The 20,634-nt window shown below is 36.5% G+C and overlaps 1 protein-coding gene across 12 annotated transcripts in view; it reads left to right on the top strand.

Moving 5' to 3' along the window:
- The window catches only part of arvcfb (ARVCF delta catenin family member b), a 492,749-nt gene that overhangs the window by 459,072 nt on the left and 13,043 nt on the right, over nt 1-20,634 (top strand). For 10 of the 12 annotated variants that reach the window (XM_062051626.1, XM_062051621.1, XM_062051625.1 and 7 more), the window contains 5 exons: nt 5,022-5,172; nt 9,971-10,163; nt 11,200-11,326; nt 17,098-17,185; nt 18,429-18,520. In XM_062051626.1, coding sequence (XP_061907610.1) covers nt 5,022-5,172; nt 9,971-10,163; nt 11,200-11,326; nt 17,098-17,185; nt 18,429-18,520 — 651 coding nt within the window. The remainder of the gene's footprint in view (nt 1-5,021; nt 5,173-9,970; nt 10,164-11,199; nt 11,327-17,097; nt 17,186-18,428; nt 18,521-20,634) is intronic. The other 2 variants (XM_062051624.1, XM_062051622.1) reach the window with 1 other exon arrangement.

Below are 20,634 nucleotides of genomic sequence, written 5' to 3'. Positions count from 1 at the left end.
CAGAGGGTCCCCGAGCCGGACTCAGGAGAAGGTCGAGCTGCTTATAAATTTGTCACATCTGAATGCTGGACTAAAGCCTGTGCTCGCTCTCAAGCCTTGCTAGTCTGCACCACTGGATGTAGTCCACTTTGCAAGGCTTACTACTGCCATCTTGTGCTAACTCTTATTCTGCCGGTACCTTTCAGAGGGTAGACTCAGACTAGAACCAATTCCATGTCAAATGCAATATTTCAAGAGGGTATTATTGTTCTAAATCATGGGTGTCCAATACCAATACAATATATATATAAAAAATATACATTCAGGTCTCCACTCAGGCTTGATCCCGGGGACCCCAAAGGGTTTTGGTCAAAAAAATATTTAAAAAGTGTCATTATTCAGTATTATTATTTTTATTATTATTCAAGTTTTAAATCCCTTGATCAACATTAGGTCTATCTGTCAATATAACGGTTTTAAAGATTTAAGTTGTATGCTCTTGTTGTCAAAGAAAACCCAGTTTTTTTATTGGAAAAAATACAAAATATGCAACATTTTCACACAATAACATTTTTAAGTGGAATATTTGAGATTATATAATAATTGGAGCCTTAAAAAGGTCAATAACTCATAACAACATTGATTTTAATTAGGGATGTCCGATAATGGCTTTTTGCTGATATCCGATATGCCGATATTGTCCAACTCTTTAATTACCGATACCGATATCAACCGATATATACAGTCGTGGAATTTACACATTATTATGCCTAATTTGGACAACCAGGTATGGTGAAGATAAGGTACTTTTTAAAAAAAATGAATCAAATAAAATAAGATAAATAAATTAAAAACATTTTCTTGAATAAAAAAGAAAGTACAACAATATAAAAACGGTTACATAGAAACTAGTAATTAATGAAAATTTGTAAAATTAACTGTTAAAGGTTAGTACTATTAGTGGAGCAGCAGCACGCACAATCATGTGTGCTTACGGACTGTATCCCTTGCAGACTGTATTGATATATATTGATATATAATGTAGGAAGCAGAATATTAATAACAGAAAGAAACAACCCTTTTGTGTGAATGAGTGTAAATGGGGGAGGGAGGTTTTTTGGGTTGGTGCACTAATTGTAAGTGTATCTTGTGTTTTTTATGTGGATTTAATAATTTTAAAAAAATAAAATAAAATAAATTTAAAAAAAAAAAGAAACGATACTGATAATAAAAAAACCCGATACCGATAATTTCCGATATTACATTTTAACGCATTTATCGGCCGATAATATCGGCAGACCGATATTATCGGACATCTCTTTAAAAATACAAAATATGCAATATTTTCACACAATAACATTTTTAAGTGGAATATTTGAGATTATATAATAACTCATAACAACATTGATTTGAATGCGTTATTATTTTTTGAGCAATGACACTTAAAAACAAATCACACTAAAATTATTGGGGATCCAAATAATTATAGTGTTAAAAAATAAATTATATATTTTTTTTACTGTTTACTCTTAACACAATAATCTCGAGATCAACTTCAGATCTATCCGTCAATTATACGTTTTATTGTTGTTTATGTTTTTCGTTTGTTCGTTTTAGGCCCTTCTTTATAAAAAAAAACAGCTCCGTTTTTTACATGGCAAACACAAAATATGCAACATTTTCCCCCAAAATATCTCAGATGTGACGTAATTGGAGCCTTGAATAGGTCAATAATTCATAATGACATTGAAGAAAGAAACAGCCAGCATGGCAGCTTTGTGTTATTAGAGTATACATTGCCACATTTTCTTGTTACATTTCACCTGTTTGCTCTTTTATACCACTTATCATATTTTTAATTGTTTTCAATCGTATTTTTTAAATGTGCCGTGGGGCCGTTAAAAAATGACCTGCGGGCCACAAATGGCCCCCCGGGCCGCACTTTGGACACCCCTGTTCTAAATCAAGACACATTTATCCCTTTACCTACTTTATTTACAGGAATTAAGCACACTGCAAAAAGTCAGTGTTCAAAAACAAGAAAAAACTAACAAAAATGAGGGGTATTTTATTTGAACTAAGCAAAATTATCTGCCAATACAACAAGAAAATTTGGCTTGTCAAGACTTTCCAAAACAAGTAAAATTAGCTAACCTCAATGAACCCAAAAATACCTTAAAATAAGTATATTCTCACTAATAACAACTGTACTACTATACGAGTACGTATTTTCTATTGTTTCATTGAAAATAAAACAGCAAAGTCCATTTGGCTGTCATCTGTTTTAATTATGAGACACAATTGTGTCAAAGTCATTTCTTTTTTTCATGCTTGAAATAAGAAATTATTACTTTAAAAAAAGTAGTTTTCTACTTGTGAGTGTTGATGACACAGCTTTGCAACAGTTGATATTCTAATTTCAAGCATGTTTTACTCAATATAGCTCATCAAATCTCAGCAACAAGCTGTAATATCTTACTGAGATCATTTAGGACCAAAACACTTAAAACAAGTAAAACACTCAAATATACCTACAAATGAGGCATAATATTTAGGTAGCCTAAATAGCATGTTAGCATCGATTAGCTTGCAGTCATGCAGTGACCAAATATGTCTGATTAGCACTCCACACAAGTCAATAACATCAACAAAACTCACCTTTGTGCATTCACGCACAACGTTAAAAGTTTGGTGGACAAAATGAGACGGAAAAAGGAGTGGCATAAAACACGTCCTAGAAAGTCGGAGAAAGTTATACATGTAAACAAACTACGGTGAGTTCAAGGACCGCCAAAATTAGTAGGACAAAACGGCGCTCGCCAAATACTCGAATCAGTGAAGCATGTTTAATATTAGGGATGTCCGATAATGGCTTTTTGCCGATATCCGATATTCCGATATTGTCCAACTCTTTAATTACCGATACCGATATCAACCGATACCGATATCAACCGATATATGCAGTCGTGCAATTAACACATTATTATGCCTAATTTGGACAACCAGGTATGGTGAAGATAAGGTACATTTTTAAAAAATTAGTAAACTAAGATAAATAAATTAAAAACATTTTCTTGAATAAAAAAGAAAGTACAACAATATAAAAACAGTTACATAGAAACTAGTAATGAATGAAAATGAGTAAAATTAACTGTTAAAGGTTAGTACTATTAGTGGACCAGCAGCACGCACAATCATGTGTGCTTACGGACTGTATCCCTTGCAGACTGTATTGATATATATTGATATATAATGTAGGAAGCAGAATATTAATAACAGAAAGAAACAACCCTTTTGTGTGAATGAGTGTAAATGGGGGAGGGAGGTTTTTTGGGTTGGTGCACTAATTGTAAGTGTATCTTGTGTTTTTTATGTTGATTTAATTTAAAAAAAAAAAAAAAAAAAAACCGATACCGATAATAAAAAAAAAAACCGATACCGATAATTTCCGATATTACATTTTAACGCATATATCGGCCGATAATATCGGCAGGCCGATATTATCGGACATCTCTTTTTAATATAAATAGTGTGATTTATAACAATTAGGGAGGTTTGTGTCATGTTTGTCCTCCTACAGAAACAATATTAAAACAAACAAAAAAAAATTTCCCCCTCATCTTTTCCATTTTTCATACATTTGTAGTAAAAGCTCCAGAGAGCCACTAGGGCGACGCTAGAGCCGCGGGTTGCCGACCCACAGTCTAGTCTCTTACGTGAATGAGTTAAATAATATAATTTGATATTTTACGCTAATGTGTTAATAATTTCACTCGCTCCTGAGTATAAGTCGCACCCCCGGCCAAACTATGAAAAAAACTGTGACTTATAGTCCGAAAAATACGGACTTCATTCACAATTGAAGTTAAAAAGTGGCTCTGGAGCAATCCAAGCTGCTCACACGGTCAATAAGGTGGCCACTATGATTGACATGTCAACTTAATGTGTATTATATTTATGCATAAGGACATTTTGTTGAAAACTGTGAAGTGTGTGTGTTAAAATCATGGTTGTTTTTACAAATGATGACAGATGTGAACAAAAACATGTATTTTCTATGTGTTATGATATAAAGGAGGGGTGGTTGTAACTAGGGATGTCCGATAATGGCTTTTTGCCGATATCCGATATTCCGATATTGTCCAACTCTTTAATTACCGATACCGATATCAACCGATATATGCAGTCGTGGAATTAACACATTATTATGCCTAATTTGGACAACCAGGTATGGTGAAGATAAGGTACTTTAAAAAAAAAAAAAAAAAAAAAGATAAACAAATTAAAAACATTTTCTTGAATAAAAAAGAAAGTACAACAATATAAAAACAGTTACATAGAAACTAGTAATGAATGAAAATGAGTAAAATTAACTGTTAAAGGTTAGTACTATTAGTGGACCAGCAGCACGCACAATCATGTGTGCTTACGGACTGTATCCCTTGCAGACTGTATTGATATATATTGATATATAATGTAGGAACCAGAATATTAATAACAGAAAGAAACAACCCTTTTGTGTGAATGAGTGTGAATGGGGGAGGGAGGTTTTTTGGGTTGGTGCACTAATTGTAAGTGTATCTTGTGTTTTTTATGTTGATTTAATTTTTAAAAAAAACAAACAAAACAAAAAAAAAAAACGATACCGATAATAAAAAAAAACGATACCGATAATTTCCGATATTACATTTTAACGCATATATCGGCCGATATATAACAGATGTGAACAAAAACATGTATTTTCTATGTGTTATGATGTAAAGGAGGGGTGGTTGTAACGTATAAGTATGTGTCAATGAAAGGGCGTTTTATGACTTTTCTTAATTTGATTACATGCTTTTTTGCATGATTTTTGTATATCTTTAATTTACGTGGCCAGGGACTGCAGATGAAAATTAGCTATTTAGCTATAATCTGGTGCAGAACATATCTGTCTTTGAGTTTGATGTTTCTGTGCATTGTCCCTTCAAATAAAGACTAAACTAAATGAAATGTTCAAATAATAAAACACGCTCACACATTACCTTCTGTCTACCTATCAGTGGTCTAACTACATCCGGGCCACCGTGCGTAAAGAGAAAGGTCTCCCCATCCTGGTAGAGCTGCTGCGATCCGACTCCGACAAGGTGGTCCGAGCTGTGGCCATCGCCCTCCGCAACCTCTCCATCGACCGCCGCAACAAGGACCTGATTGGTAAGCAACTTTTTTTTCTGCATTTTTGCCTGAATACTTGTACTAGTCGAGAATGGGCCACTCTGTATGATCTACGATAAATACAAACACAGTCAGCAATGTCAGAAAATGCTATATGATAGTACTTTGGGGTACAGTGCCTTATTACTAGGATTATACCACCTTCATATATCTGACTTTTACAACTTGTCAACATGTCCGTTTTTTTTTTTTAAGAGGACCTCCCTTTGGCTGTACTGTAAGATGACTTTTATGTACGTTTATTTACAAGTTACAATGCGTAAAAAAAAATCCATCCGTCATCATGTCCTTCATAATGATTGCGAACGATAGGCAAAATTTCAAAAAAAGTGCAGTTCCCCTTTAAGTGAGCAAAATAAGGCGTGCAATTAATTTTGCGTCTCTGTCTTTACCAATATGCACAATATATCAAAACAGCCACAATAATGGGAGGATAAAATGGAATTAGGATTATTTAGCATGCGCAAATAATCAACACTTTTTGGGAGCATTATTTAGCACTTTATTTAGCACGTGTCAGAAGGACGTGCAAACTGACAGTTCCACACACGATGCACAGACAAGAATCCTCCGTCCTACGTGTGTGTCAACATTTTGAACAGTCAGAAATAAAAGATAATAGACATATCGTCTATTCAGCAACATCATTTTATAATTGTATAGCTGCTATGGGACTTAAAGGGGAACTGCACTGTTTTTTTGGAATTTTTGCCTATCGTTCACAATCATTTAGAGCAGGGGTCACCAACGCGGTGCCCGCGGGCACCAGGTAGCCCGTAAGGACCAGATGAGTAGCCCGCTGGCCTGTTCTAAAAATAGCTCAAATAGCAGCACTTACCAATGAGCTGCGTCTATTTTTAAAATTGTATTTATTTACTAGCAAGCTGGTCTCGCTTTGCTCGACATTTTTAATTCTAAGAGAGACAAAACTCAAATAGAATTTGAAAATCCAAGAAAATATTTTAAAGACTTGGTCTTCACTTGTTTAAATAAATTCATTAATTTTTTTTACTTTGCTTCTGATAACTTTCAGAAAGACAATTTTAGAGGAAAAAATACAACCTTAAAAATGATTTTAGGAGTTTTAAACACATATACCTTTTTACCTTTTAAATTCCTTCCTCTTCTTTCCTGACAATTTAAATCAATGTTCAAGTAATTTTTTTGTTTTTATTGTAAAGAATAATAAATACATTTTAATTTAATTTTTCATTTTAGCTTCTGTTTTTTCGACGAAGAATATTTGTGAAATATTTCTTCAAACTTATTATGATTAAAATTCCAAAAAAATATTCTGGCAAATCTCGAAAATCTGTAGAATCAAATTTAAATCTTATTTCAAAGTCTTTTGAATTTCTTTTAAAATTTTTGTTCTGGAAAATCTAGAAGAAATAATGATTTGTCTTTGTTAGAAATATAGCTTGGTCCAATTTGTTATATAGTTTAACAAAGTGTAGATTGGATTTTAACCTATTTAAAACATGTCATCAAAATTCTAAAATTAATTTTAATCAGGAAAAATTACTAATGATGTCCCATAAATTATTTTTTTTATTTTTTCAAAAAGATTCGAATTAGCTAGTTTTTCTCTTCTTTTTTTCGGTTGAATTTTGAATTTTAAAGAGTCGACATTGAAGATAAACTATGTTTCAAAATTGAATTGTCATTTTTTTCGTGTTTTCTCCTCTTTTAAACCGTTCAATTAAGTGTAAATATCATTAATTATTAATAATAACATAGAGCTAAAGGTAAATTGAGAAAATTGGCTATTTCTGGCTATTTATTTAAGTGTGTATCAAACTGGTAGCCCTTCGCATTAATCAGTACCCAAGAAGTAGCTCTTGGTTTCAAAAAGGTTGGTGGCCCCTGATTTAGAGAGATCAATTCTATCTCTAAATCAAAAAATCTCAATTGCATAAAAAAACGTCAACAATACTTGATTTACGTTCCGTAACCCGTGGCAACAATGTTATTGGCAGTAATTACAAGTATCATCCCTGTAGGATGAGGAATAGCTAAACATGCTTCACTACACACCGTAGCTCACCGGCGTCACAACGTAAACAAACGCCATTGGTGGATCTACACCTGACATCCACTGTAATGATACCAAGTACAGGAGCGTATCTAGTCGATACTACTATGATTATATCAATACTTTTTTTTCTTTTTAAAATTTCTATTATGTTTATAAACTCAGGAAATATGTCCCTGGACACATGAGGACTTTGAATATGACCAATGTATGATCCTGTAACTACTCGGTATCTGTCATGATCCGTGGTTTTTGTTATATTCTGTTAGTTTTGGACTCCCTTAGTTCCTGTTTTTGTGCACCCTTGTTTGTTTTTAGTTACCTTGGGTGCTTATTGTTTCCACCTGTCTCTGATTGGTGCTCGGGGGCGCTCACCTGTTTCCCGAGCACTAATCAGAGGGACTATTTAATCCTGCCTTTGCCGGTTAGTCGGCCTGGCTTCATTGTTTGCTTCATGCAACAGTTACGTTTGTAGCTCTTGTCTCCGAGTTTATGCTTCCTGTGCTACGAGGTAACCTTGGCTTCCCGTGCGATCGGCACGTTTTCCTTCTGCTTGTTTTGTGTTTTTTGTACGTACTTCAGTTTGAGGATTAAATCATGTTCTTACCTGCACGCCTTGTCCGGAGTGGTCCGTCTGCATCCCGGGACAAACCCCGCAGTAAGCTGCAACCCCCCCCCCCCCCCCCCCCCCTGCCGTGATAGTATCGGATTGATACCTAAATTTGTGGTGTCATCCAAAACTAATGTAAAGTATCAAACAACAGAAGAATAAGTGATTATTACATTTTAACAGAAGTGTAGATAGACCATGTTAAAAGAGAAAGTAAGCAGATATTAACAGTAAATGAACAAGAGGATTAATAATAATTTTTTACAGTTTGTCCCTAATAATTTTGACTCCATAATAGAATGGAAAATGACACAATATGTTACTGCATACGTCAACAGCTAAATTAGGAGCCTTTGTTTGTTTACTTACAACTAAAAGACAAGTTGTCTTGTATGTTCACTAGTTTATTTAAGGACAAAATTGCAATAAGAAACATATGTTTAATGTACCTTAAAATAAAGCCAAAATGCAATCTTTTGTGGTCCACTTAATTTAGAAAAGTACCAGAAAGTATCAAAATAAATTTACCGGTACCAAAATATTGGTATCGGGACAACCCTAGCACACACAAAATCCTCATTTAAATAAGGTGGTCTGCACCACTTTACAATTGCACATGCAGTCTTACTAAATCGGCACACAACAGGCCCACTAATAGTACACTATTTTATAGATTGCACACGGTGTTTACCGCGTGGAGTTTGGATCTTAGTAAATCAGGCCCTTAATCTGATAATACACATTGAACTACTGAAAACCTGTATTGGTACTGGCTCACCTCAGGCAACTTTATTGTATAAGGTTCCTAAAATGAAGATGACACATTTAAGTAACAGGACTGAAAGTAACAGGAATATACGTTTTTTTTTGCATAGAATTAGCAAAAACATCAAACATAGCCAGATGGCATTTATACGATGTTAACATGAATTTATATTTTAGTTAAAATATCACTGAATATACAGAAAAATAAATACTTTTGGCCTTCCCACATGTGGATTATTCCACATTTTTCAAAGGGGGTAATGTTATAGGGTAACAAACCTGAGTGAAAACCCAGTGACACTGTTTAAGTTTTTTAAAATAAAATAAATGTAAAATATTGTTGGGATAAAGAGTAACACAAATGTGTAAAATAATGTACATTTATGAAGGATTTAAATATTTCATTGTAAAGTCTAAAAAATATTTCCTAGGCCTAGACAGGAGGAGGACAGAGTGTAGGTACACAAAACATCAGAGGGTCAAATGTGCGAGAAAATGAGAGCAGACAGTGTTGACAAACAATGTTGCAACCTTGTGTGGGAACCGCAGGTGCAGAAACACAAAAGAAGAATCCCTGTGGGATGCAGAAACTGGCCGAGAAATTTTCCGTGCAACGTTCATACTGTTGTTACCGTATTTTCCGCACTATAAGGCGCACCTAAAAACCTCCAATTTTCTCAAAAACTGACAGTGCGCCTTATAATCCGGTGCGCCTTATATATGGACCAATATTGAGCCACAACAGGTCTCGCAACCCCAGCCTCTACTGTAGCGTCTATTCTCTGCGCCTTATAATGCGGTGCGCCTTATATATGAACAACGTTTTAAAATAGGCCATTCATTGAAGGTGCGCCTTATAATCCGGTGCGCCTTATCGTGCGGAAAATACGGTACTCAGCCAGCGTTTGTAAAAAAAAAACAAGTGTTTGATTGTGAGGCATTAAAAGCCACAAAATGCAACGGGTCCATCAGACCCACAAACGCTGGCTGAGTAACAACAATATGAACATTACACAAGGGTTAAAATGCATTTTTAATTGTACAGTTAAATCAATGTGCAGGAAACTTTTCTATATTAAAAAACATATTTTATAGTTATTTTTATCATGCATTTGTGCATTTTATTTCCTGGGGACACAATTCGGTGCAGGGACCCATAAACTACTAAATCGCTGGTATAAATCAGTTTTAATATTTTTTTGTGTTTCAACAACTGTCCAGGTAAAATCAGCTATTTTATTGATGTTCCAGCAGTCATACAATGTCTTAACAAAGAGGAATTTGTACAGTGTTGTCCACATTTCTAGATTGTCAGTGCAACATAATACTGAAACTGTTTACAAATGTGTTTCCCTTTTCATTAATAGGAAGTTATGCCATGCGGGACTTGGTCAGTAATTTGCCAAGCGGACAGCAGCGACCAGCCAAGAACTTGGAGGAAGACACGGTGGTTGCCATCCTCAACACCATCCATGAGATCGTCACGGACAGCTCCGAAAACGCTCGCTCCCTCATCCAGGCCCAGGCCATCGAGAAGCTGGTGGCGATTAACAGGACCAGGTATGGCTTTTTTTCTGTTCCGTGATAGGATAGGACTTTATTGTCATTGCACAAGTAAAAGGAAACTATGTTTTCAGCACAAACCCGTTCAAGATTAGACAAACAAACTCCTAAGGGGGCCTAGTCTAGAGTGGGGAAAAAACCTCCATGCCATGCACACATAAACATGTTACATATAATCACGACAACTCGCAACAGAGGGGGGGGGGGGGGGGGTGGGGGGGGGGGGGGGGGGTTGGGACCCTGTAGGTCGACTGCTGCTATAACTTATACTCCGGAGCGACTTATACTCCAAAAAATACGGTAGTGTCCGTCTCCAATATTGTCCACACCTGTCTCCATCTAAACACAGCAGTGTGCTCTCGAACGCACGGCTTGAAGCGAGGGAAAATATCGTTAAACCAAGCGTTTGGCTCCGTTTACTCTGAGGGGAAATCTCCAGAGCAAAGTCCGTGTAGCCTGGCGGTTTTTCGGTAATTAAAAGCTGACTAAGATGTATTCACCCTGCAGTAGCTCGTTGCCCTTATATTTAGTACCCTGTATATTCCACAAAGTCACCAGAAAGATGACATTCATCAATTGCAAATGATTCACTGAGCAGTATGACCCTTTATATTTGTGGTAAATATGATTTTTTATTTCAAAATGCCAAGCTTGGCTCTCTTTTTCTGTTTCTCACCCTCTAACCTAAACACACACACACAAACAGGAGTTATCTACTGTATCCACTATCTAATATATGAATTTACAATCCAAATACTCCAGTTTTTTAACATCATGTGAGGCTGTGTTACTTTCAAAGCCTCCATCCACGTGTGATTAATCCTGCTGGTGTAGAAGAATCTAATAAAAGGGGGAAAAAAATGGTTTTGAATTAAAAAGGAGACCCTGAGGCCACTCCAGGGATTCCAGAGTTTTTGGAACAAAGAGATAGACTGCAGCAGCAGAACACATCGTGTGAAGATTTAGACGCGCTCTCTGACTTGTTTTGTTATTTCTTCATCTTTTCCCCACGTTTGGGTTGTTGTCCTTGCAGTCAGTCGCCCAGAGAAACAAAGGCAGCGTCTCATGTGCTGCAAACGGTGTGGAGTTATAAGGATCTAAGGAACGCCTTGACAAAGGACGGCTGGAACAAGAGCCATTTCCAGGTACTGGATAAGTCAGTGAGTGGTATTCTTTAAATTATGTTACCTTAAAAAGTACATTTGCAACTTTTCAGACTTATGTACATCTATATGTTCTAAATCAGGGGTCACCAACGCGGTGCCCGCGGGCACCAGGTAGCCCGTAAGGACCAGATGAGTAGCCCGCCGGCCTGTTCTAAAAATAGCTCAAATAGCAGCACTTACCAGTGAGCTGCCTCTATTTTTTACATTTTATTTATTTACTAGCAAGCTGGTCTCGCTTTGCCCGACATTTTTAATTCTAAGAGAGACAAAACTCAAATAGAATTTGAAAATCCAAGAAAATATTTTAAAGACTTGGTCTTCACTTGTTTAAATAAATTCTTTTTTTTTTTTTACTTTGCTTCTTATAACTTTCAGAAAGACAATTTTAGAGAAAAAATACAACCTTAAAAATTATTTTAGGATTTTTAAACACATATACCTTTTTACCTTCTGAATTCCTTCCTCTTCTTTCCTGACAATTTAAATCAATGTTCAAGTAAATTTATTTATTTTATTGTAAAAAATAACAAATACATTTTAATTTAATTCTTCATTTTAGCTTCTGTTTTTTCGACGAAGAATATTTGTGAAATATTTCTTGAAACTTATTATGATTAAAATTCAAAAAAAATATTCTGGCAAATCTAGAAAATCTGTAGAATCAAATTTAAATCTTATTTCAAGGTCTTTTTTTTTAAATTTCTTTTAAAATTTTTGTTCTGGAAAATCTAGAAGAAATTAAAGCTGCAAGCAGCATTGGTCGGGTCCGCCTTCTGGCAGGTGCTAGTCCTAGGTGTCCAATACTTTAGTCCAGTGGTAGTCCTGAGTGAGACCTACATAGAGGTTTTTGTTTCGTGTCTCTACGATATTGGTACTGGGAGTTAGAGGAAGTTGTGTCTGAGTTCACATTGTCATTATAGGCTATTGTGTGTATTGAGGCCAAAGAAGGTCTAATCGCAGTTTCGTTGTCATTTTTGGCACCGTAGCAGCATCAGTGCTGCGGGTCTTTGAAGGCTCGTAAAATCAAAACGGTAGCACTAATCACCACTCGTTCGTCAACTTTTAATCAGAAGGGTTCAATCTCTCTCCTGTAGCAGTTTGAAGCCGAAACGACAAACGCGCTCAGAGGAGATAATGTTTGATGTTTGGTGACCGTTTTGTACAAAAATGTTGTTTTGAAGGAGGAATAGCAAACTTCCTGTTGATTTTTGCTGAAGGATGTCAATCTATGAAATGTAGGTCTAGGCAACACCTACATAGAGGTATTTTTTTCATGTCTCTACGACGTTCCTACCGGAAGTTACAAGCAGTTTTGTCAGATTTTTCCTCTGAGGAGCAGTTTTATCTCTTTTTTTTCCAAAAATTATGTAGAGCACAATTTAGAGTTTTGGGATTCGGTTTTTTTTTTAAATCACAGTTTCCACCAGTCCCAATGTGTGTGAGAAGTTTGGTGAGTTTTGAAGTATTTTAAGGGGGTCAAATTAGAGGTCAAAAATCAAAAATGAGTGTTTTTAGTCATTTTTTGTCTTGAAGGGGAAATTGCCAACTTCCTGTTGGTTTTCGCCCGAAGAAGTGAAATTATGAATTGTAGGTCTAACTGAGACCTACATACAGGTTTTTGTTTCATGTCTCTACGACCTTCCTAGTGGGAGTTAGAGGCATTTTTCTTCCTAGGGGGCGCTAGAGAGCAATGTTGATTTTTGGTATTTTTTTTTACCACTAAAGTGTGCTGTACCCGGGGTTTAATGTGTATGTCAAATTTGGTGAGTTTTGAAGCATGTTAAGGGGGGCGTAGAGTAGTGCGCAAAGCTGCGGAATAATAATAAAGAATAATAATAATAATTAAAGCTGCAAGCAGCATTGGTCGGGTCCGCCTTCTGGCAGGTGCTAGTCCTAGGTGTCCAATACTTTAGTCCAGTGGTAGTCCTGAGTGAGACCTACATAGAGGTTTTTGTTTCGTGTCTCTACGATATTGGTACTGGGAGTTAGAGGAAGTTGTGTCTGAGTTCACATTGTCATTATAGGCTATTGTGTGTATTGAGGCCAAAGAAGGTCTAATTGCAGTTTCGTTGTCATTTTTGGCACCGTAGCAGCATCAGTGCTGCGGGTCTTTGAAGGCGCGTAAAATCAAAACGGTAGCACTAATCACCACACTTTCGTCAACTTTTAATCAGAAGGGTTCAATCTCTCTCCTGTAGCAGTTTGAAGCCGAAACGACAAACGCGCTCAGAGGAGATAATGTTTGATGTTTGGTGACCGTTTGGTACAAAAATGTTGTTTTGAAATGGAGATAACAAACTTCCTGTTGATTTTTGCTGAAGGGTGTCAATGTATGAAATGTAGGTCTAGGCAAGACCTACATAGAGGTATTTGTTTCATGTCTCTACGACGTTCCTACCGGAAGTTACAAGCAGTTTTGTCAGAGTTTTCCTCTGAGGAGCAGTTTTTTGTCTTTTTTTTTCAAAAATTATGTAGAGCACAATTTTGAGTTTTGGGATTCGTTTTTTTTTTAGATCACAGTTTCCACCAGTCCCAATGTGTGTGAGAAGTTTGGTGAGTTTTGAAGTATTTTAAGGGGGTCAAATTAGAGGTCAAAAATCAAAAATGAGTGTTTTTAGTCATTTTTTGTCTTGAAGGGGAAATTGCCAACTTCCTGTTGGTTTTCGCCCGAAGAAGTGAAATTATGAATTGTAGGTCTAACTGAGACCTACATACAGGTTTTTGTTTCATGTCTCTACGACCTTCCTAGTGGGAGTTAGAGGCATTTTTCTTCCTAGGGGGCGCTAGAGAGCAATGTTGATTTTTGGTATTTTTTTTTACCACTAAAGTGTGCTGTACCCGGGGTTTAATGTGTATGTCAAATTTGGTGAGTTTTGAAGCATGTTAAGGGGGGCGTAGTAGTGCGCAAAGCTGCGGAATAATAATAAAGAATAATAATAATAATAATAATAAAACCTTACAATTTCAATAGGGTCCTTTCGTCCCATTGCAAAAGGACTCCCTTTGGGATTCCTTTTGAAAAGGTCCTGTGCGGACCCTAATTAAAGCTGCAAGCAGCATTGGTCGGGTCCGCCTTCTGGCAGGTGCTAGTCCTAGGTGTCCAATACTTTAGTCCAGTGGTAGTCCTGAGTGAGACCTACATAGAGGTTTTTGTTTCGTGTCTCTACGATATTGGTACTGGGAGTTAGAGGAAGTTGTGTCTGAGTTCACATTGTCATTATAGGCTATTGTGTGTATTGAGGCCAAAGAAGGTCTAATTGCAGTTTCGTTGTCATTTTTGGCACCGTAGAAACTTTAGTGCTGCGGGTCTTTGAAGGCGCGTAAAATCAAAACGGTAGCACTAATCACAACGCCGTCGTCAACTTTTAATCAGAAGGGTTCAATCTCTCTCCTGTAGCAGTTTGAAGCCGAAACGACAAACGCGCTCAGAGGAGATAATGTTTGATGTTTGGTGACCGTTTGGTACAAAAATGTTGTTTTGAAATGGAGATAACAAACTTCCTGTTGATTTTCGCTGAAGGATGTCAATCTATGAAATGTAGGTCTAGACAAGACCTACATAGAGGTATTTTTTTCATGTCTCTACGACGTTCCTACCAGAAGTTACAAGCAGTTTTGTCTGATTTTTCCTCTGAGGAGCAGTTTTTTCTCTTTTTTTTCCAAAAATTATGTAGAGCACAATTTTGAGTTTTGGGATTCGGTTTTTTTTTTAGATCACAGTTTCCACCAGTCCCAATGTGTGTGAGAAGTTTGGTGAGTTTTGAAGTATTTTAAGGGGGTCAAATTAGAGGTCAAAAATCAAAAATGAGTGTTTTTAGTCATTTTTTGTCTTGAAGGGGAAATTGCCAACTTCCTGTTGGTTTTCGCCCGAAGAAGTGAAATTATGAATTGTAGGTCTAACTGAGACCTACATACAGGTTTTGGTTTCATGTCTCTACGACCTTCCTAGTGGGAGTTAGAGGCATTTTTCTTCCTAGGGGGCGCTAGAGAGCAATGTTGATTTTTGGTATTTTTTTTTACCACTAAAGTGTGCTGTACCCGGGGTTTAATGTGTATGTCAAATTTGGTGAGTTTTGAAGCATGTTAAGGGGGGCGTAGTAGTGCGCAAAGCTGCGGAATAATAATAAAGAATAATAATAATAATAAAACCTTACAATTTCAATAGGGTCCTTTCGTCCCATTGCAAAAGGACTCCCTTTGGGATTCCTTTTGAAAAGGTCCTGTGCGGACCCTAATAATAAAACCTTACAATTTCAATAGGGTCCTTTCGTCCCATTGCAAAAGGACTCCCTTTGGGATTCCTTTTGAAAAGGTCCTGTGCGGACCCTAATAATGATTTGTCTTTGTTAGAAATATAGCTTGGTCCAATTTGTTATATATTCTAACAAAGTGTAGATTGGATTTTAACCTATTTAAAGCATGTCATCAAAATTCTAAAATTAATCTTAATCAGGAAAAATTACTAATGATGTTCCACAAATTCTTTTTTTAAGTTTTTCTCTTCTTTTTTTCGGTTGAATTTTGAATTTTAAAGAGTCGAAATTGAAGATAAACTATGTTTTAAAATTTAATTGTCATTTTTTTTCGTGTTTTCTCCTCTTTTAAACCGTTCAATTAAGTGTAAATATCATTAATTATTAATAATAACATAGAGTTAAAGGTAAATTGAGCAAATTGGCTATTTCTGGCAATTTATTTAAGTGTGTATCAAACTGGTAGCCCTTCGCATTAATCAGTACCCAAGAAGTAGCTCTTGGTTTCAAAAAGGTTGGTGACCCCTGCTCTAAATGATATGTAAATGCCATCACGTACCATTACGTTGTTGTGTCTTTAAATCCAATTTGGGAAGTCCATGTATGACAACTTGCCATGTCTAATTGTTCCTTTTGTCGTGTTTTCATCTGCGGGATGCGGGCTCAGGCCCCAAATTTTTACTTTTCAAGGTCAAGGCAAGTGTTGCCTTAAAGGAGGGCTCATATTTTAGGGCACCAAGGCAAACATTATTTTCTTTCGAGGCAGGGGCTCCAAAGCATGCATGCATATATATATATATATATATATATATATATATCGTATTTTCCGCACTATAAGGCGCACCGGATTATAAGGCACACCTTCAATGAATGGCCTATTTTAACACTTTGTTCATATATAAGGCGCACCGCATTATAAGGCGCACCGCATTATAAGGCGCATAGAATAGACGCTACAGTAGAGGCTGGGGTTACGTTATGCATCCCGTAGTTGCGAGACCTGTTGTGGCTCAATATTGGTCCATATATAAAGCGCACTGGATTATAAGGCGCACTGTCAGCTTTTGAGAAAATTGGAGGTTTTTAGGTGCGCCTTATAGTGCGTAAAATACGGTGTATATATATATATGTATATATATATATATATATATATATATATATATATATATATATATATATATATATATATATATATATATATATATATATATATATATATATATATATATATATATATATATATATATATATATATATATATATATATATATATATATATATATATATATGCATGGGGGGGGATTGAATTCCGTTTATTAGATTGAACAGGTGTGCCCAATGGAGTGTTTGGTGAGTGCATATACGTAACATAAAAAGCTTCAGGCTAAAGGAGTTTCCATAATTGTATGACTTATTATTACGGCTTCACTGAAGAGCTTATAATGGCCGTAAAATGCGCTGTAACAATTAAACGCGTTTTCACTGCAAAAATAACTATTGTTTTTTTTTCAGCCCACAGCGACGGCAACCCCCAAAGCAACCAAGAACGGCAAACCAGGCTATGATGACACGACGCTGCCCCTGATGGAGAAGAACCAAGGTCAGCCAGAACTTGTTGCTGACTCACCTGTTTATTGGATACGTTAGATGGATGTCGAGTGGATCTGACATAATAGTGTGAGAGTCCAGTCCATAGTGGATCTAGCATAATATTGTGAGGGTCCAGTCCATAGTGGATCTGACATAATAGTGAGAGTCCAGTCCATAGTGGATCTAACATAATAGTGTGAGAGTCCAGTCCATAGTGGATCTAGCATAATAGTGTGAGAGTCCAGTCCATAGTGGATCGAACATAATAGTGTGAGAGTCCAGTCCATAGTAGATCTAGCATAATATTGTGAGAGTCCAGTCCATAGTGGATCTAACATAATAGTGAGAGTCCAGTCCATAGTGGATCTAACATAATAGTGTGAGAGTCCAGTCCATAGTGCATCTAACATAATAGTGTGAGAGTCCAGTCCATAGTGGATCTAACATAATAGTGTGAGAGTCCAGTCCATAGTGGATCTAACATAATAGTGTGAGAGTCCAGTCCATAGTGGATCTAACATAATAGTGTGAGATTCCAGTCCATAGTAGATCTAGCATAATATTGTGAGAGTCCAGTCCATAGTGGATCTAACATAATAGTGTGAGAGTCCAGTCCATAGTGGATCTAACATAATAGTGTGAGAGTCCAGTCCATAGTGGATCTAACATAATAGTGTGAGAGTCCAGTCCATAGTGGATCTAACATAATAGTGTGAGAGTCCAGTCCATAGTGGATCTAACATAATAGTGTGAGAGTCCAGTCCATAGTGGATCTAACATAATAGTGTGAGAGTCCAGTCCATAGTGGATCTAACATAATAGTGAGAGTCCAGTCCATAGTGGGGCCAGCAGGAGATCATCTTGAGTGGAGACAGGTCAGCAGCGCAGAGACGTCCCCAACTGATGCACAGATGAGTGGTCCACCTTAGGTCCCGACTTTGGACAGCTAGCGCATCATCTGTGGTCACCTATGTATTCCGTTTATATTTACGGAATGCAATGATTTGCAAATCATTGTATTCCGTTTATATTTACATCTAACACAATTTCCCAACTCATACGGAAACGGGGTTTGTAATATTTCCTAAGGACCAACAATTGCTGGTGCTCCAGAATGTCTGTCCTGTGACCTCCAACTACGGAAAAATTACTTTAATCTTCGAAAAACTTTTGAGTGTCCGTGCCGAGATAAGTTTTTAGTATGCACAGCATTACATGTCCGCTATTTGACCGCTCTTCTCTGACCTCGTCAGATGGTTACTCCACCATCGACCAGAGGGACAAAGACTGCAAATACAAGACAGGCGACAGCTCGGTGGACCTGACAGAACGGGAACCATTAAAGGTACAAGCACGACATCAGTAGGATGAAACAATTCTCATTGAAATATTCTCTCTGTTTTATATCTTTCGTCCTCTCCGCGTTTTCTGTGGTGGTCCTCAATAGAACCTTTAATTTCATTCGGGGCTGTGAATATCCCCCAGATCTGTGAACCAACCGCTCATTAATTAGGTTTAGCAATTAAACCCAGATTGATTCAAGTAAATGCCAACAGCGGATTCTTCTGGAAACCACCCTTGGCTCGGCAATGGGAAGACACTTCATCATACCGTTGACAAAAGATTGTTAATAGCAGTGCTGATTGGTCATCTGTCTTTAAGCCATGTCCACACGAATACGTTCAAAAACGCCCCTCCGGTGTTAGAACCATTCCCGTCCACATGGTTGCCGTTTTAAAATGATCTTTGTCTACACGAAAACTATCACCAGCTGTCCAATCAGATGCCCAGAAAGCTGCCATTATCTGCATTGGTAGAATTCTAACGCCTCTGTTCATCGGTATTCTGTAGTGACATATGACGTTACATTAGTGTTGTCCCAATACCAATATTTTGGTGCAGACCACCTTATTTAAATGAGGATTTTGCATGTACTAGGGTTGTCCCGATACCAGGATTTTGGTACCGGTACCTGTTATGATCCGCTGCCCGGATCATTGTCTGTTTAAGTTTTTCGAGTCACTTGTGTTTTCTGTTAGTTTTGGACTCCTTTAGTTCCTGTTTATGCAGCTCTGAGTTTGTTACCATGGCTACGTATTAGTTTCACCTGCCTCTTGTGTTCGGGACACGCACCTGTTTGTAATCAGAGACATTATTTAGAATTTAGTTTATAAGAGTGTTTCAGTAGTGTTTATAAGAGTGTTTCAGTAGTGTATGTAAGAGTGTTTCAGTAGTGTATGTAAAAGTGTTTCAGTAGTGTTTATAAGAGTGTTTCAGTAGTGTATGTAAGAGCTTTTCAGTAGTGTTTATAAGAGCATTTCAGTAGTGTTTATAAGAGCATTTCAGTAGTGTTTATAAGAGAGTTTCAGTAGTGTTTATAAGAGCATTTCAGTAGTGTTTATAAGAGTGTTTCAGTAGTGTATGTAAGAATGTTTCAGTAGTGTATGTAAAAGTGTTTCAGTAGTGTTTATAAGAGTGTTTCAGTAGTGTATGTAAGAGTGTTTCAGTAGTGTATGTAAGAATGTTTCAGTAGTGTATGTAAGAGTGTTTCAGTAGTGTATGCAAGAGTGTTTTAGTAGTGTATGTAAGAATGTTTCAGTAGTGTTTATAAGAGTGTTTCAGTAGTGTTTATAAGAGCATTTCAGTAGTGTTTATAAGAGCATTTCAGTAGTGTTTATAAGAGCATTTCAGTAGTGTTTATAAGAGTGTTTCAGTAGTGTATGTAAGAATGTTTCAGTAGTGTATGTAAAAGTGTTTCAGTAGTGTTTATAAGAGTGTTTCAGTAGTGTATGTAAGAGTGTTTCAGTAGTGTATGTAAGAATGTTTCAGTAGTGTATGTAAGAGTGTTTCAGTAGTGTATGCAAGAGTGTTTTAGTAGTGTATGTAAGAATGTTTCAGTAGTGTTTATAAGAGCATTTCAGTAGTGTTTATAAGAGTGTTTCAGTAGTGTATGTAAGAATGTTTCAGTAGTGTATGTAAAAGTGTTTCAGTAGTGTTTATAAGAGTGTTTCAGTAGTGTATGTAGGAGTGTTTCAGTAGTGTATGTAAGAATGTTTCAGTAGTGTATGTAAGAGTGTTTCAGTAGTGTATGTAAGAGTGTTTTAGTAGTGTATGTAAGAATGTTTCAGTAGTGTATGTAACAGTGTTTCAGTAGTGTTTATAAGAGTGTTTCAGTAGTGTATGTAAGAATGTTTCAGTAGTGTATGTAAGAGTGTTTCAGTAGTGTATGTAAGAGTGTTTCAGTAGTGTATGTAAGAATGTTTCAGTAGTGTATGTAAGAGTGTTTCAGTAGTGTATGTAAGAATGTTTCAGTAGTGTTTATATGAGCATTTCAGTAGTGTTTATAAGAGCGTTTCAGTAGTGTTTATATGAGCATTTCAGTAGTGTTTATAAGAGTGTTTCAGTAGTGTATGTAAGAATGTTTCAGTAGTGTATGTAAGAGTGTTTCAGTAGTGTATG

The sequence above is a fragment of the Entelurus aequoreus genome, linkage group LG06 (genome assembly GCF_033978785.1).
Source record: "Entelurus aequoreus isolate RoL-2023_Sb linkage group LG06, RoL_Eaeq_v1.1, whole genome shotgun sequence".
In the NCBI taxonomy this organism is placed as follows: Eukaryota; Metazoa; Chordata; class Actinopteri; order Syngnathiformes; family Syngnathidae; genus Entelurus; species Entelurus aequoreus.
The sequence above is the reverse complement of the archived record's forward strand: the minus strand, read 5'-3'. Positions and strand labels throughout refer to the sequence as shown.